Genomic DNA, 16156 nt, shown 5'->3' with positions numbered 1-16156 from the left:
TGACCTTACTAAGCCTGGTTTTAACCACGACGGACAGTGACCCCCACTAGAATGTCCATTCCATGAAGGCCATGAGGTAGGCCATGTATTCCCCAGCTCTAGGACCAGAGCCCAGTCATTAATTGGTCCTATAAAAATGTTTACTCGATGAACGAATACTACTGCCCGTGCAGGGCACTGTTCTAAGGGCTTTGCGTGTGGTAACACGTGGTTGCCTCCACTTACGTGGCCCCCAAACTCAGCTCGAGCGCGATGGAATTCATCTCCTCCATCACTTTTCCTCCCGCCTTTCTTCTTCAGTCTCCAGCCATCAGTCTCTCTCCGGCCGGCCCTCGCTGTCCGCGTCCAGGCGCTCCTCCCTTCGGACTCGACCCCCGGAACACTCTCATCAGTCTCCTTCCCTTTGCCTCACTGTCCTTTTCAATTTCCAGATCTTTTCAGACCAAAAATCGGATTATGATCCTCTTCTGCCCACAGTCCTGCCAGGACTTTCTACAGCTTAAGAAAGAAGTCGGACTTCGTGAGGCCCTTTGTGAACTGGCCCCCGCTCCCCTCTGTGGACTCGTGAGCACCCCTCAAACCCACACTCCTGCGCGCTCTGCTCCTGGACGCTATGTAACTACACGTCTGCCCTGACACCCCTTCCTCCATGCTCGCTCCCCTCCCTATCCCCCAAGACCCTACACTTCAAATATCCTCTGAATCCAGTGTGACTTCCATGTCCTGTCGCTCTGTTTACATGTTTGAAATTTACCACATTATTTTCCTTTCCTCCATAAATGGATCCCCTTCCAAAAATCTCAAGTTTCCCTACAGGACCTTCAAAAGGAAAAAAAAAAAAAAAAGATAAAATGGCAACTTACCCACCTAATTTACTGTAACATTAAATTGGTCAGCTCCATAGCTGTGAGTATGGATGCAAAGCCAGGCTGTCTGGGGACAGACAGCTAGGATATATGCCTACTACCTACCCACCACCCACCCGAACACCCAGCAATATACAGACCTGGAGGCAAAAATGTTTTTTAAATAAATGTCTGGCAAGCAACAAAGTCAAACAGAAGCAAAGTTGTTTACTCACATCGTCCTCAACAAATCAACTTGGGTTTTAGCTCTTCTTTCAGTTTAGGGATAAAAGCCAGAACTGATGGAAGAATCTACCTTTCCAAAAACAAAACAAAAACTAAGGCAGTAGAAGAGGAATCCCAGTCCTGTAAAAATTCAACTATTTCCTATCATCCATCCGCTGGCCCCTCAGGACCTACGCAGGCTCTCATCCCCCTCAGGAGAAAAGGCTGAGGGCAGGCAGTACTTGCTAACAACTCTAGAGAAGCACCTCTTTTAAGGGAAAAAGTGGAAATCATCTGCCATCTGGAGTAAACGCTATAAGCAAGAAACTCTACTTGAGGTGGCCAAATGTAGAGAGATCTTGCTGGTACCTTGAGCGTTTATGGCGAATAAGGGGTAATTTTAGGTCGGTAAGAAGCCATCTTCCAGGACGGTAAATCCCAAGGGGGCTGACCAGGAGGAAGGCACATCGATACAAGACTGCTATGCTGACAAGTGGTGAAGCTGGTTGTAGGACTTCTACTACTCACCTCTACAAGTGTTTGAAAATGTCCATATTAGTGTTTTCTTTTTATTTTTTTAAAGTTTGTTTATTTAAGTCACCTCTATACCCAATGCGGGCTTTGCACTCACGACCCAGAGATCAAGAGTAGTATACTCTCGGGATTGAGTCAGCCAGGCGCCCCCCGTGTTTTTTGCTTTTTGTTTTTTTTTAAAGATTTTATTTATTTGACACAGAGAGAGAAATCACATGTAGGCTGAGAGGCAGGGAAGAGAGGGGTAAGTAGGCTCCCCAACCATGCAAAGGCTTAAACAGCAGAGCCATCCAGGGGGCCCAACCCCATGTTTTCTTTTTAAATGCAATCATTCCAACCACAAGAAAGTAACACAAGGGAGATTTCCTGCCAACAGTCAAGCACTCCCCAACTCCATTTTATTTTTCCTCATGATAGTAAAAGCGCAATGGGGTATCCTTAAATTTTAAACCATGTGTATGTAATGCCTACTCAATTACATTTTTCAATACTTTTAAGAAAACTCATTAACTACCGATGATTTTAAAAACCTTAAAAATTATCCTTGGCCAGCCTTTCAGCAATCCCACTTTTGGGTCTATATATAAATTATGCTGGAAGCTTTAGCCACAAAGGTATTCCTGGCAATATTACTTACAAACTGGGGAAGACTATAAATGTTAAAGAAAAACACAATTATAAAAAATAAAAAATAAAAAATAAATAAATAAATAAATAAAGAAAGAAAAACACAATTATGACACATCCACGAAATTAGTTGGCCACTGAACATACTAGTAACAGGGAAAAAAAGATCCTCGAACTAATGTCAAGGGAGAAGGCAAGGTACAAAATCAAGTCTAAAGCCTACAGGAAAAGACATGATGGGAATTTCCCTGCATGGGGAATTGTTATGGCGGTACCTGTAATTTTTTCCCCAAATTTCCTAACATCCTAAAGGCCAGACATTTTTGTCACCAGTAATCCGTCCCATTGATGACAGCCTTCCAAAAAATCAGAATCCCTTAGCAAATAACAGCATCTACAGCATCTGGGTGGCTCAGTAAGTTAAGCCTCTGCCTTCAGCCCAGGTCATGATCTCAGGGTCCTGGGATCAAGCCCCACTTTGGGCTCTCTTCTCCTCCAGGAGCCTGCTTCCCCCTCTCTGCCTGCCTCTCTGCCTATTTGTGATCCCTCTGTCAAATGAATAAATAAAATCTTAAAAAAAAAAAAAAAGTAAAATAACAGCATCCTGAAATTCAAAATATTCCTGAATATTCCTTCTCAAAACAAAACAAACAAAAAAATCAGGGGTGCCTTGCTGGCTCAGTCAGTAGAGCATGCGACTCTTGATCTCAGTGTTAAGTTAGAGCCCCACGCTGGGTGTAGAGATAACTTAAAAATAAAATCTTTAGGGGCAGCTGGGTGGCTTAGTCCTTAAGCATCTTCCTTCAGCTCAGGTCATGATCCCCAGGTCCTGGGACTGAGCCCCACATCGTGCTCCCTGCTCAGTGGGAAGCCTGCTTCTCCCTCACACACTCCCCCTGCTTGTGTTCCCTCTCTCACTGTCTCTAATAAATAAATAAAATCTTAAAAAAAAATTTTTTTTTTTAATATTCCTTTTTCTCCCACCCACTTGGGTAATTTTCAACTTAACAGTAAAAATTGAGTGCCTGAAGTCTAGTTCTATTACACAAGTGTAGTTTTAAAAAAACACTAGCTATAGGGGCGCCTGGCTGGCTCAGTGGGTTAAAGCCTCTGCCTTCGGCTCAGGTCATGATCCCAGGGTCGCATTGGGCTCTCTGCTCAGCAGGGAGCCTGCTTCCCCCTCTCTGCCTACCTCTCTGCCTACTTGTGATCTCTGTCAAATAAATAAATTCTTTAAAAAAAAAATCACTAGCTATAGGTCATATGTGAGGAGTGGAGTAACATTTGAAAATAGCATCCATCTATCAGGCAGGCCTCCCCGTAAGGCTGTGCTGGCAGAAGGACAGAGTATGTGCACCCCTACCATATCCACGCCCGCCCACCAGGGCAGAGGCCGATTCGTCCCCTTTCTCATGTTAGACTGCTACAAAAAGAGCACTGTGCTGATCTGAACGGTACTGAATTGAAACAATTCAGTGGAAAAAAAAAAAAAAACAACTTAAGCTTATTTCCGCATCCTTGAGCTACTTGGCAGAGACCACTGTTGCCTAGATCCGGGTAATTTAAATATGGTAGGCTCAAGTATTGTATTAAGAATTCCTTTCAGAAAGCCCCCCAAATTGAAAACGTCCTATCTCCTCAAAACAAACCTGCATCTTTAAAAGCCTTCCTCCTCACCTCTTACCCTTCTCTCTGCCGCTGCAGCTGCTCTGCACGCTGGGCTGGGGGGGAGGGGGGCTAAGGGATTCCTCTTGAGCTCCTGTCATTACTTGCGCAGCTGCCCACTGCTGTCACTGTCCTATCCCCAGCTCTGACACCCCTGCTCTCGTAACAGAATTAAGAGGAGAGAGCTGACCCTACACCTCAGTCCTACTCAGTCCGGCTTCCGATCTCTCCAAAAATAAGACCTTGCTCCAAAGATTAAGAGGAGATTGATGAGTTTACCTGGAAATTTACTTTCTAAATCTCGTGTTAAAAAAAAAAAAATGTACGGAGGTGCCTGGGTGACTCAGTGGGTTAAAGCCTCTGCTTTCAGCTCAGGTCATGATCCCAGGGTGCTGGGATCGAGCCCCGAATCGGGAGCCTGCTTCCCTCTCTCTTTCTGCCTGCCTCTCTGCCTACTTGTGATCTGTCAAATAAATGAATAAAATCTTTAAAAAAAAAAAATAAAGAAAGAAAGAAATACAACTCAGAAAGTAAGACAAAAGAGGGGCAACTGGCTGGCTCAGATGATAGGGCATAGACTGGAATCCTGAGGTCAAGCCCCACATCGGGCAGAGTTTACTTAAGCAAAAAAGACAAAAGACAATGACCTAATCTATATGTGATTTTTTCCCCCCTTTGACCATTAAACCAATAAGATGGTCTGTGCTTTTCTTCCACATCCCATGGAATCGGACAGCAATACAGGAATAATCAGATGCCCCGCCAGATAAAAGGGTGAAGGCTGGTGATAATGGGAGAGATCTTGGCAGCCTCAGAAGCCCCCAAATGATGGACAGAACATCATACACAGGGGATTCCCAGCACTTTAGCATCCGTGTTTGAGGAACTCACCCTCTCCGTGCTGTACAGTGTTCATTAGGGGGCCGCTGCCACACAGCAGTGAAGCATTTATAACGAAGTCAGCATTGGGGTGGAAAATGAGTCATGGTAAGAACCCAACAACATTTCCATAATCTCCCAATAGTTAATAGTTTGTTCTGATTTCAGATAAATTGTTCTTATTCATCTGGGGGAACATCAAATGGTTTTAAATCTCTGTAACTTCTTAAATAGAATATAAGCCTAGCTAAAATAGTCTCTTTTTTCAATTTATGCTGAAAAGGTTCAAATGTCAGAAAACAAAGCCAATTAACATTGGCTGAGAGCTGCTGTGGTTACTTCATTATTGACACATTCCTGAATCAGTAATGGTTTGAAATCCAGCCAGCTACAGCCAAACCATCATCCCTTTTTAGAAATATCATTTTCTCATTTTTTTCAACTAGAGATGACGGTTGCACAACATTGTGAACGTGCTAAATGTTACCAAATTGTACACTAGGAGAACGGTTAGTTTTATTACGTGACTTTTACCTCAGTAAAAACAACGTAATTTTCTCTACTTTTTGACAATTTAGAGTTTGGCTTAATAAGTAAATACAGCTTCCCAAAAGTACTAGGGGATGAAATTCTCCCCATGGTCTGCTATTAATCCAAAGCTCTGTAATAAGGATATACATTGGGGCGCCTGGGTGGCTCAGTGGGTTAAAGCCTCTGCCTTCGGCTCAGGTCATGATCTCAGGGTCCTGGGATTGAGCCCCTCATCGGGCTCTCTGCTCAGCAGGGAGCCTGCCCCCCCCCACCCAAGCCTGCCTCTCTGCCTACTTGTGATCTCCGTCAAATAAATAAAAAAAAAAGGATCTACATTTAGCAACACCTTTTATCTTGATGTAATTCAAAAGGTACATAGGAAGCTTTTTAAAAATAATTACAAAAAGCATTTAATGTCATTTCAGTTATTGCAAAGAATACTGCATAAAAAGCCAACTGTTATCTGTATTCTTTTCAAAGAGAACAATTGAGACCACATGACTTAGAATAATGGCTGGCAGGACTCCACCTCTAAGTCCGCAGAGGTGTCCTTACTCCATTAGTGATAATGGCTATTGATCTAGCCTCCTGGAAGAGCCAGTAGGAAAAAGAAAATATTTAAGATAGCAAGAATTTTTTTTAAAAGATTTTATTTATTTATTTGACAGAGATCACAAGTAGGCAGAGAGGCAGGCAGAGAGAGAGGAGGAAGTGGACTCCCTGCTGAGCAGAGAGCCTGATGTGGGGCTCAATCCCAGGGTCCTGGGATCATGACCTGAGCCGTAGGCAGAGGCTTTAACCCACTGAGCCACCCAGGCGCCCCAAGATAGCAAGAATTTTCAACTATACGGATTCCAAGAATCCTTTTTTATATAATTAAGATAGCCTTCTGCAGCCATTGCCCCCCAATCCAGTCACTTTAAAAAGATGAGTAGCCCAGAACCTTTTCTCCCTCCTGAGGCAAGTACCAGTAGCCTACTTAGCTTATTAACTTCTGGAGAGGCTATTAGAATCCAAAGGACAACGCAAGAAACATCTAGGTGTTCATTCCCCCCTTAAATGGAAGACTACAGGTTTCTCTTAAAAAACTAAACTTCTCGGGTGTGTGACTGACTCCGCATGTGAAGCATGTGACTCTTGATCTCTGGGTGGTTAGTTCAAGCCTGGCACTGTGTGTAGAGATTACTTAAAAACAAAACAAACAAACAAACAAAAACCCACAACTCTTAAACTTCCCCCTTCCTTCCTCAAAACACCGCATGCTATTCCCCATCCTCATCACCTACACACAACTACCACGCTGCACAAGTCCCAACAGTATTATTACCAGAATAATTTCATTAAGCGCAAATAAATTTAAGCTCCCTATCATCACGATGATTTCAGCCTTAGAAGGGTATTTACTTAAGTGACAGGACGGAGTATTTTATTTGTATCTTTCTGTACTTTCCAAATTCTCCAGGATGAGATGACTTTTATAAACACAGGAAGAAACCAAGTTTTACAAATAGTTACTATTTTTGAGCACTACTACTTTCCTTATTTAATCCTCACAAGTTTTTCAAGTAGATATTGACCTATTTTACAGATGAGGAAAATGAGGGTCAGAGGTAAGCATACTTCCTCAGTCACAGTGAACAGATTTGAAAAAAGGTCTGCTTTATTTTACCAAACTGTTCTTTCCTCCATATTCTGACAAGAAGCAGAAGTAACTATGGCAAAAGAGAACTTTCCCAAATCTCAATCTAAAAGTGTTTTGTAATGAATTCTCACTCTCTCACGTTACTGAAAATGACCAAGGAAGTCATAATTTTTTAAGTCTTTTATTAAAACCTGCCAAGTTAATAATCTGCAATAAACCCAAGCATACAGTCCACCCAGCACTATGATCAGAAGACATTCTTGTTTAAAATCGCTGTTTTATATTATATATTAAATTACATTTATTACTGTTCAATTTTTAACAATGAAAAAAAATGTTTTAAAATACAAATGTATCTTATACTCTCCTAAGTAAACTAGAAATTGGAAAATGGACAGGCCTATCTAGAGGTCACCGATTTGCACGCCTAAAGGTAAATGAAATCCTTATTTTTGGGGCCACCTCCTGGCTGGTGAATAAGGTGAAGTGCTCAAGTCCACCTGCTTATCTGCTAATTTCTGCATTACCTTGGACAAATGCCATTTGCATACTCCCTACCAGCCCTTAGGTGCATTGCAGCCTCTGTGTCATTGTGTGTGACATCACTGGGTTGCTATGGATATAGGTGCGAGGTCACTCACTTTCCTGTGAAACTAGAAATATGGAAAAATTAGAAGAGTCTAACATGAACTACACATATTTCCAATACTGTTCTCTATTAAAAGCAGAAGTTACCAGCTGAGCTTTAAAAATGTTTTAAAAAGATAGCATCTGGAGCAATACATTAACACAGCAATACTCCCAATTTCAGAATCAGGGCTCTTCCTTAATGAGAAAAATCATTCTCGTTAAGGCAGCTGGCTTAAACAAAAGCATCAGCACGGTTATCTTTTATGAAATAGCAGAATGATTTAAGAATTAACCTGGGATACCTACACTGCTTCATTAAAAAGATTTAACGTGCCAAGAAGATACACTCCTGAATCCACTTCAGGCCGGAGATGCATTTTCAAAAACCTTTGTTACATAAGGCAGGAAGTTAAATGTTAAGATAGTGGGAAACCTCAATCATTCATTAGATAATTCTCCGTATTTCATAATAATGCTCAATACTTGCCCCCTCCTCCAATATCAAACTCCTTGATAGCCCATTAGAAAAATGTAGTGTTACTGACAAAATGGTGCAATACAGGCAAGGATCTGAATCCCAGACAAAATGCGACAACTGGCGATCAGCATCCTCTTTTCATCAGTATGAGGATGCGCTAGCTTTTCTTATTAAAAAAAAAAAAAAAAAAAGCCTCAGCTATACCTACAATTAAAAAAAAAAAAAAAAGACTTTTTCCTCCTTTAAAATAACTCCTCCCAGCCTCCACCCAGTCTAGGCTCTCTGCAATATGACAAATGCAGAATCTTCTAGAATGACTTGATACTGCCTCCCACCACTGCTTTGTTTGCAACATCAGATCAGAAAGAATATTTTTTCAACTTATAGGCATTTCAACAGATGTGTGCCTATATTTAAAAAAGAAACCGCATGTGTCACAAATTGAACCAGTCGGCTAAATGCATAACCTTTATTTTAAAGACAATTACCTACCCTTTTAAATACAAGAAAAATTAGGGGGAAATGGAGAGGGCATGTCGTGAACGATCAATGAAAAAGCCGGCGAGACCTACGTTCCCCTTGCCTAAATTGCAAGAGGACTTGCTTTGGGGTATAGAGAAAGAGGAGCCTTTTGTTAAGAAAAACGTGAGAGCAGCAAGGAGGTTTCGGTTTGGCACCACTGAGCCCAGGGTTTCAGGAGAGCCTACATTTTTCCTGGATAGGTTCTAAAGGATCCATCAGGAGAGGCAGTGGGGAAGATCTTTGGGCGGGGGGGGGGGGGGGGGGGCAGTATTAGAAAACCCGGAGACCTGATGAGTGAATGGGAAAGGCGCCGCCCAGACACCGGGGAGAGAAAGAGGAACCGCATCCATGCGGTCCCCCGCCCCCACGCCCAGGCTGGGAGGAGGGGAAGTGGGGCACAAAGGATGTTCACGGCCCCCGCTCAGGTCCCCAGCGGACCCGGAGACACGGGGCCAGGGACCCCGATCCCGAGACCAGCCCTGCAAGATCCCGCTCCAGCCCGAGCCCGGGGAGGGCCTACGAGGCAGCGCCGCCGGCCCTGGGGGACGCTCGAGGAGAGGCCGCGTCACAGCTCGAGTCCCTATCGCTGTCGGGGCCCTCCCCAGCCCCGCGAGTGGGTGGGGAGGGGCGGTCAACGCTGCAGTCGCGACTGGCGACTAGTCCCCGGGCCGTCCACGCGAAGACCGGTGTCTGCGAAGGGACTGGGGCGAGGCGGGGGGAGGGGAGGAGAAACTCACGTTCTTCATGGCCGCGGCCATGTCGTCGTAGCGCTCCGCCTGCTCGGCCAGCCGGGCTTTCTGCACCAGTTGCTCGCGGTCCACCATCTTCGCGGGCTGGGTCGGGCCGGGTGAGGAGACCGGGGCGACCTGAAGGGCTCGGAGGGCGGCTGCGGCGCGACTGGAGCCCGTGTGCCGGAGGGGCCGACCCACGAAGCGAGCAGCCGAGGCGACGACGGCGGCGGCGGCGCGGAGACTATGGCTGGAGCTGCGACCGCGGGACCGGGCGCGAGGCGGCTGCGGCTGCTGTGCGTGCCGCGGGCGGACAACCCCCTGCGGCCCCGCCCACGCCGCGTGACGCCACCGGCCCCGCCCCGGCCCCGCCCCGGCCCTTCCGCTTCTCGGGCTTCCCCTCCCCAGCTGAGCTCGCGGCCCTTTTCTGGGCGTCCCCCTCTTCCACCGACCCTCTGCCAGGGCTCCCCGTTCCTCACTTCGCCCCGATTCCTGCGCCCCAGTTTCTCCGGACTACCCTACACACTACCCCCTCACACCTCCGCCCTGTCAGGCCCGGCGCGTGGGCCCTTGGGAGTTGTAGTTCACCCAGCAGTGGGGTGATACGCTGGAGAAATCAAGGACAAAGGGGCGGTCAGGACTACAACTCCCAATGGTCATAGCGCGTGAGCGGTGGCGAAGGTGGGGGGGGGGGGTCTAATTCCGCGGCCACTGGGGACCCCTGGCGGGGACTAAGGCTGCATCAGTCAGAGCGAGTGCTGATTCACGGCCCCGCCCCATATTCTCCGGGAAATTACGAGGGGAGGGGGCCAGGACCTCAGCCCTGGCCCCCGTCTCTGAGCTAAAGTAGCAGCCAGGCCGGGGAGGGACAGAGGACAGGACGCGCGTCCGCCGCAGATCCAGACAGGCCAGGGTAGTGTCCCGCTGCGGGATGCATTGAATTAAGGAGCTTAATATTGGGAGCTAAACTGTCACCCTCCCCCACAAGGTTCTGTTTCCCCATACCCACGTTGAGGTTCGTGGACCCGAAGGGATGAAAACATGGAAAGACAAATACTGGCCAGGCATTCTGGTTGATTTACAGAAAGGATGCAGCTGTCCGCAGGCTGACCCGTGGGGAGATCCTTCCTCTCCAGGGTGGGGTGTCAAAGATTAAGTTCTGTTGCCCAGAGCCTACTGCATGCTTAACGCGAGGTTGTATCTGAGGGTTAACCGACCCTTCCCTCCCCACCTAGGACTTATGCACAGAGGTCAGGCTGGCAAATTCTTGCTCCTATGTTTCCCTTTTCCACATCCCATGTAGCTCACACACCCACAGTTTTGACTGTACGTTTTATCTGCTTAATTTTTTTTTCAGCAATTATCTGTTGAGCACCTACTGTGTTCCAAGCACTGTTCTAAGCAATGCGGGGAGAGCGAGGAACAAAATAAAAAATCCCTACACCACCCCCAAAATATGTAATATAAGGATATGTATGTAGAGTATGTTAGGAAGTGATAAGGAGTTTTAAAAAAAAATACAGGGTAAGAACGGTTGTGTATGAGAATCTAGAACGAAGGAGTCTCTTAAAGGATGTGTAGCATTTGAGAGCATGAAGGGGTTACAGGCAGCAGGACTCAGAGGCTGGTTTCTCCCTGAAGCATTTATTTATCATTAGGTGAAGAATCCAATGTGTTTGTTGCCTTAAGTGATGGGTAGTGGGACCGGGGATGGAGTCAGGAGCCAGAACTTGAGAAGCCCCGAATGACAGGCAAGGCAGTGAAGACTTTATCCTGAAATAAATAGGAAACCTGTGGAGAGATCTTAATGAGGGGCAGAAAATGATGAGATTTGCATCTGTGTTCATTACCATTGCCTTCTCAGAGCTTAGCACAGCACCTGGCACATAGTAAATATGTAGAACATATGAAATAAATGAATTATGGAATGCATGCACTTCAGGGAGCCTGCTCTGGCAGAAGTGGGGACGAACTCAGTGGAGGAGAGGTTCTAGGGAGGAAATAGCTCTCCCCACCACCAGCATGGGATGTAGCCTCTCTTCCCTTACTACAAACACCCAGCAAAATACAGGCCTGCTGGTGAATAAACCCTCCCACTTCCTTCTGTCTCTGACAGGAGTGTTGGCCAAGTCATTCCTCTTCCTCTTTCTTCCTCCCTGCAGGCCAGGCCTGAGCCATTCCAGCCCCGGGCATCACAGGTCCGTGGCAATGAGCCCTGATTAGCCAACCCCGCTGGTCCTCCTGTGCGTTGTAGGTGTCAGTGATTCGGGGCCCCAGACACAAAATCTTGGGAACTTCCCGGTACATTTCAGGCTGCCTCTCTAACCTCTCCACCTCAGTTCCTTTCTCCACCCGTCCAATGTGCATTACAAATCATCACCATTTTAAAAATCCAGGCCAAATCTGTTTGGGAAAAATAAAGCAGATGCAAAGAAAAGGATGTTCCAAAGCCAAAGAGGAATGACATCTGCAGTCTCCACATCAAAGCTTCCCTCCAATGGTGCAGGGGAGAGCTGGCCCTGCCCTCCTTTCCTTTTTGATTTTTTTAAGACTCTAAGCTTAAAGCTGCAGCAGCCCCGCAGCCCCTGGCTGTTTGGAGGACGACTTCAGAGCCGGCATTAACACAGAGCAAATGGCTTAATATTCTGGCTCCTTTCTCCACTGCTGAAAACAAACAAACAAAACAAAAACCACAAAAAACCTAGAGCAGGGAGGTGGAAAACTCGCTTCCTGGCTTCTGCCTAGCCCCCAGCTCTGTGTGCAAAGCCCGTCCCTTCTCAGGGTTTTAATTTCTCCAACTTTGAAGGGAGAAATCAAACAAAATAAGCACCAAGTGCCCCACCCAGCTGTGACAAGTGATTGTTCTGGATTCAGCGTGTTCCTCCTCTTTAGCTGTGGAAACAGGGAATCGGTACCTGCAGAACTGGGAGATGATTCAGTCCCAAGGGTTGAGCGGCTCAGAATCATCCCTGTTCTGGAGACGAGGAAGCAGACACACGGAGAGGTTGTGTGAGAGGCTGTGTGACCAGTCAAATTTCACACACCAGTGACTGAGAGCCTGAATTCAAACTCAGGCAGATCTCCCAGACTCCCTGCCCAGGCTAGGGGGAATCTACCCTTTGGCATCTGCTCAGGAAGGGGGGGCCCTTGCTCTCTGGTAATGGACCTGATAAAGGGTGGGCACCCTGGACAGCTCACCCTCCGCCCCATCTCTAGTACTGGAGGACATGACCTTTAGATGCACGCTCTCTGCCTGAGCTGGCAGACGAGCAGGCCAGCCAAAGACATTAGTGTCCTGCTGTTTCTGTGCAGTCATAAATCACTGCAGCCCCATCCCCTGGTTTCTGGCTTCCTCCTGCGGCTAGAAAGCTCCCTGATTGGAGGGGAGGCAGTAGCAGCAGCAGCATATTATGATGTAGGCAGTACTCCCCACCCCTGTCCTCTGGGAACACTTTCGTGACACTCTTCTAGCCGACGGGGCTGTGGTAGGGGCAGAGCACAGAACGGATTCAGAGACCAAGGTCAACAGGGAAATCTTTGTGGGTTGCCCACCTTCCTAAGGAGAGTAGGGCAGCGAAAGGAGCCCCGGCTCGGAGGCAGGACCCACACGTTGAAGCGTGACTTTGCTATTGATCTTGCTGGGTGACCTTGAGCAAGTCACTTTACCTCTCTGGGCCTGAGACAGTGTATCTGTAAAAGAAAAGAACTGGATGCTTCTTAAGATCTTCTAGCCTGTGGCAGCAGCCCTTCCTGCTTCAGTGCCTGTCCAGCCTCCCCAGTAAAAGATCTGAAAGATCTTTCCGCATATACATTCCAACTTCTCCTTCCCTGGCCCTGGCTCCACCATACGTGCCATTCCCACTGAAAATGGGCCTCAGTCCCTGCTCCGTAGCCTGGAGTTAAAGGCCTTTCCTAAGGGCTCCCTGCCCCTCCTAGCTGTATCTCTCACAGGACACTCGACTGGCATTTCCCAGCCGTGCAGCACCCTCTTCCAAGTCTGGGGCTTTTCTTTTCTTTTTTTAAAGATTTTATTTATTTATTTGACAGACAGAGATCACAGTAGGCAGAGAGGCAGGTAGAGAGAGAGGAGGAAGCAGGCTCCCCGCTGAGAAGAGAGCCCGACGTGGGGCTCGATCCCAGGACCCTGGGATCATGACCTGAGCCGAAGGCAGAGGCTTTAACCTCTGAGCCACCCAGGTGCCCCACTTATTTATTATTTACGTACTTATTTATTTATAGCAGGAGTGGGAGGGGCAGAGGGAGAGGGAGAGAATCTCAAGCAGGCTCCATGCTGCGCACAGAGCCTAACACGGGGCTTGATTCTACAACGCCAAGATCATGACCTGAGCAGAAATCACCCAGACACTGTAGCTCTGGGCCTTTCCCTTCTTCCTTCCTTCCTTTCTTTCATTTTTTAAAAATTTAAATTCAATTAATTAGCATATAATGTATTACTGGTTTCAGAGGTAGAGGTCAGTGATTCATCATCAGTCTTACGTAGTACCCAGTGCTCGTTATATCCTGTGCCCTCCTTACTGTCCATCACCCAGTTACCCCATCCCACCACCTCCCTCTCCTCCAGCAACCCTCAGTTTGTTTCCTGTGATTTCAAGTCTCTTAGGGTTTGTCTCCCTCTTTGGTTTCATCTTGTTTTATTTTTCCCTCTCTTCCCTGATGATCCTCCATTCTGTTTCTTAAATTCCACGTATCAGTGAGATCAAATGGTAATTGTCTTTCTTGGATTGACTTATTTTGCTTAGCATAATACCCTCTAGTTCCATCTAGTTGCAAATGCTGAGATTTCTTTCTTTCTTTTTTTTTTTTTTTCTTCTGCTGGAAACTCCTCCCCCAACCCCCATTCTATTGTTACCTCCTATCTTTCTGAATCAGAATCAGACACTTTAAGTTGAACTGACGGCTCCTCCTTGAGGCCCCAACCTATGCTATGCACTTCCAGCCAGAGGTCTGAATCTCTTATTACACTTCTATCTATATGAGTCTTTCATTTCCTGAGGTCTTACAAATGGATTCCTCAAAGAGATCCTTCTGAGTCACCTCTGAGCTCTAAGCCTAGCATGGTGCAGGTGTTCAGAGAAGTCTGGTTCAATGAAAATGACTCTCCACTTCAAGAAAGAAATGGCCTGGTGATGGTCTTACCTCTTGAGGAGGATTCGAAAAGTTTTGCCCCGAAATAAGCAGTCACAACCAAACTGCTGCAAAAACTCAGGAAAGCAGAACTGTAAACAGTCCTAGAACAAATAGGGCCACAGCCAGAAAGGATCGTTTTGAAGAGGCGTCTACACAGGATTTTAAAAAAGGGCCTTTTGACAGGGAGCTCACTACCAGCAGAAATGCTCTATTCTACTCTCTGGGGCTGAGCACTCCTTACTAAAACAGCTTCTCTGATCTGGGGCTCTCAAACTCTTAATTCTCAAACTCTCTTAACTCTCAAATCCCCTAAAACTGATTGAGCTGGAAAGAGAGAGAGCTTGAAAACTCTAACATATCTTTACATTTTTTTAAAGATTTTATTTATTTATTTGACAGACAGAGATCACAAGTAGGCAGAGAAGCAGGCAGAGAGAGGAGGAAGCAGGCTCCCTGTTGAGGAGAGAGCCAGATTCGGGTCTCGATCCCAGGACCCTGGGATCATGACCTGAACTGAAGGCAGAGGCTTTAAGCTACTAAACAATCCAGGTGCCCTTTTACATTTTATTTTTAAGATTTTTTTTTTTTTAAGTAATCTCTACACCCAGTGCAGGGCTCGAACTTACAACCCCGAGATCAAGAGTCACATGCTCTACCGATGAAGCCAGCGAGGCAACACTAATATATTTTTACATTTGATGTTTTGCATTCCCCTAAAAGGAACCAACCTCAAAATGTACCACACCAAGGAACTGTCCATGGTAAAAATGATTAAAAAAAAATAATATTGTGCAAAGAGAGAAACTGTGCCATTCTCAAGAGATGGGCATTCCAAAGCAGAGGAGCCTGAGCTAGAATCTTCTGCCAAAACTCAGCTGTGTGAACTTGGACCAAATGCTTTACCAATCAGGACTTTGGGGTTTCCCCACTGAACCTTCATGGGAAACCTCCATCCTGCTCACCGAAATGGACAGTGACACAGATGAATTCTTTGACTTGGCAGAGGGGTCTGAAGCAATGTTTTGATGCCTGCAACTCTGACAGAGGGCACAGGATCATGGGAGACCGACAGGGATGGGCTCGGTGGCAGCCTGCCCATCGATCACACGGAGTGAGGTGACCCTTTTGTCTTTGAAAGACTGTCTTCAGAGAGCCCACCAGTTCCTGCTTATTTCCAGGAAGCAATTTCTCCATCAGCTGGGATGGTATGGGATGACAGGAGCAGCATCTGGAGGGGTTGGGACAGGAATCAGGGGTCAAGGACCAGCCGATAAGCAGGGTTCGAGGACCAGCCACTCCCCGGTGATGCTGAGCAGTGGTTCTCCACCTGGCTGGGCATCACTGCTTCCCAATACCTGCGGGGATGTGTCTAGAATGCAGAGTCCCAGGTGCAGCCTAGACAGGGCGGGTCAGGATCTCCAGCAGTGGGGTCTGGGAAGCTGTGTGCTCCTGGGAAATTCTTTCCACCACAGGGGGTCTGCCGGCGTTGTGACCTTAGAAGGCCCTGGTGACTTGGAAGGAGGCCAGGCTAGGTTTCCTAAGGAGGAAGTGGAGCGGCCATGAGGATTTCTGAGAGCTGGCTAGAAGGAGTATGGGAACTGGCATTTTCTCGTGTTGGCCATTCTGCCGAGTCAGCCCAGCACTGACGTTTCCAGAGTGCAAATCCCACTTGGTCATGTAATAGGAACGCTGGTGCTGACAC

At 46.8% G+C, this 16156-nt stretch overlaps 1 protein-coding gene across 2 annotated transcripts in view; it reads right to left on the bottom strand.

The window, feature by feature from the left end:
• The window catches only part of YWHAG (tyrosine 3-monooxygenase/tryptophan 5-monooxygenase activation protein gamma), a 30247-nt gene extending 20612 nt beyond the window's left edge, over positions 1–9635 (bottom strand). For both annotated transcript variants that reach the window (XM_032327321.1, XM_032327322.1), the window contains exon 1: positions 9316–9635. In XM_032327321.1, coding sequence (XP_032183212.1) covers positions 9316–9402 — 87 coding nt within the window. In that variant the 5' untranslated portion in view covers positions 9403–9635. The remainder of the gene's footprint in view (positions 1–9315) is intronic.
• Positions 9636–16156: the final 6521 nt, after the last annotated feature.

The sequence above is a fragment of the Mustela erminea genome, chromosome 20 (assembly GCF_009829155.1).
Source record: "Mustela erminea isolate mMusErm1 chromosome 20, mMusErm1.Pri, whole genome shotgun sequence".
Lineage (NCBI taxonomy): Eukaryota > Metazoa > Chordata > Mammalia > Carnivora > Mustelidae > Mustela > Mustela erminea.
The sequence above is the reverse complement of the archived record's forward strand: the minus strand, read 5'-3'. Positions and strand labels throughout refer to the sequence as shown.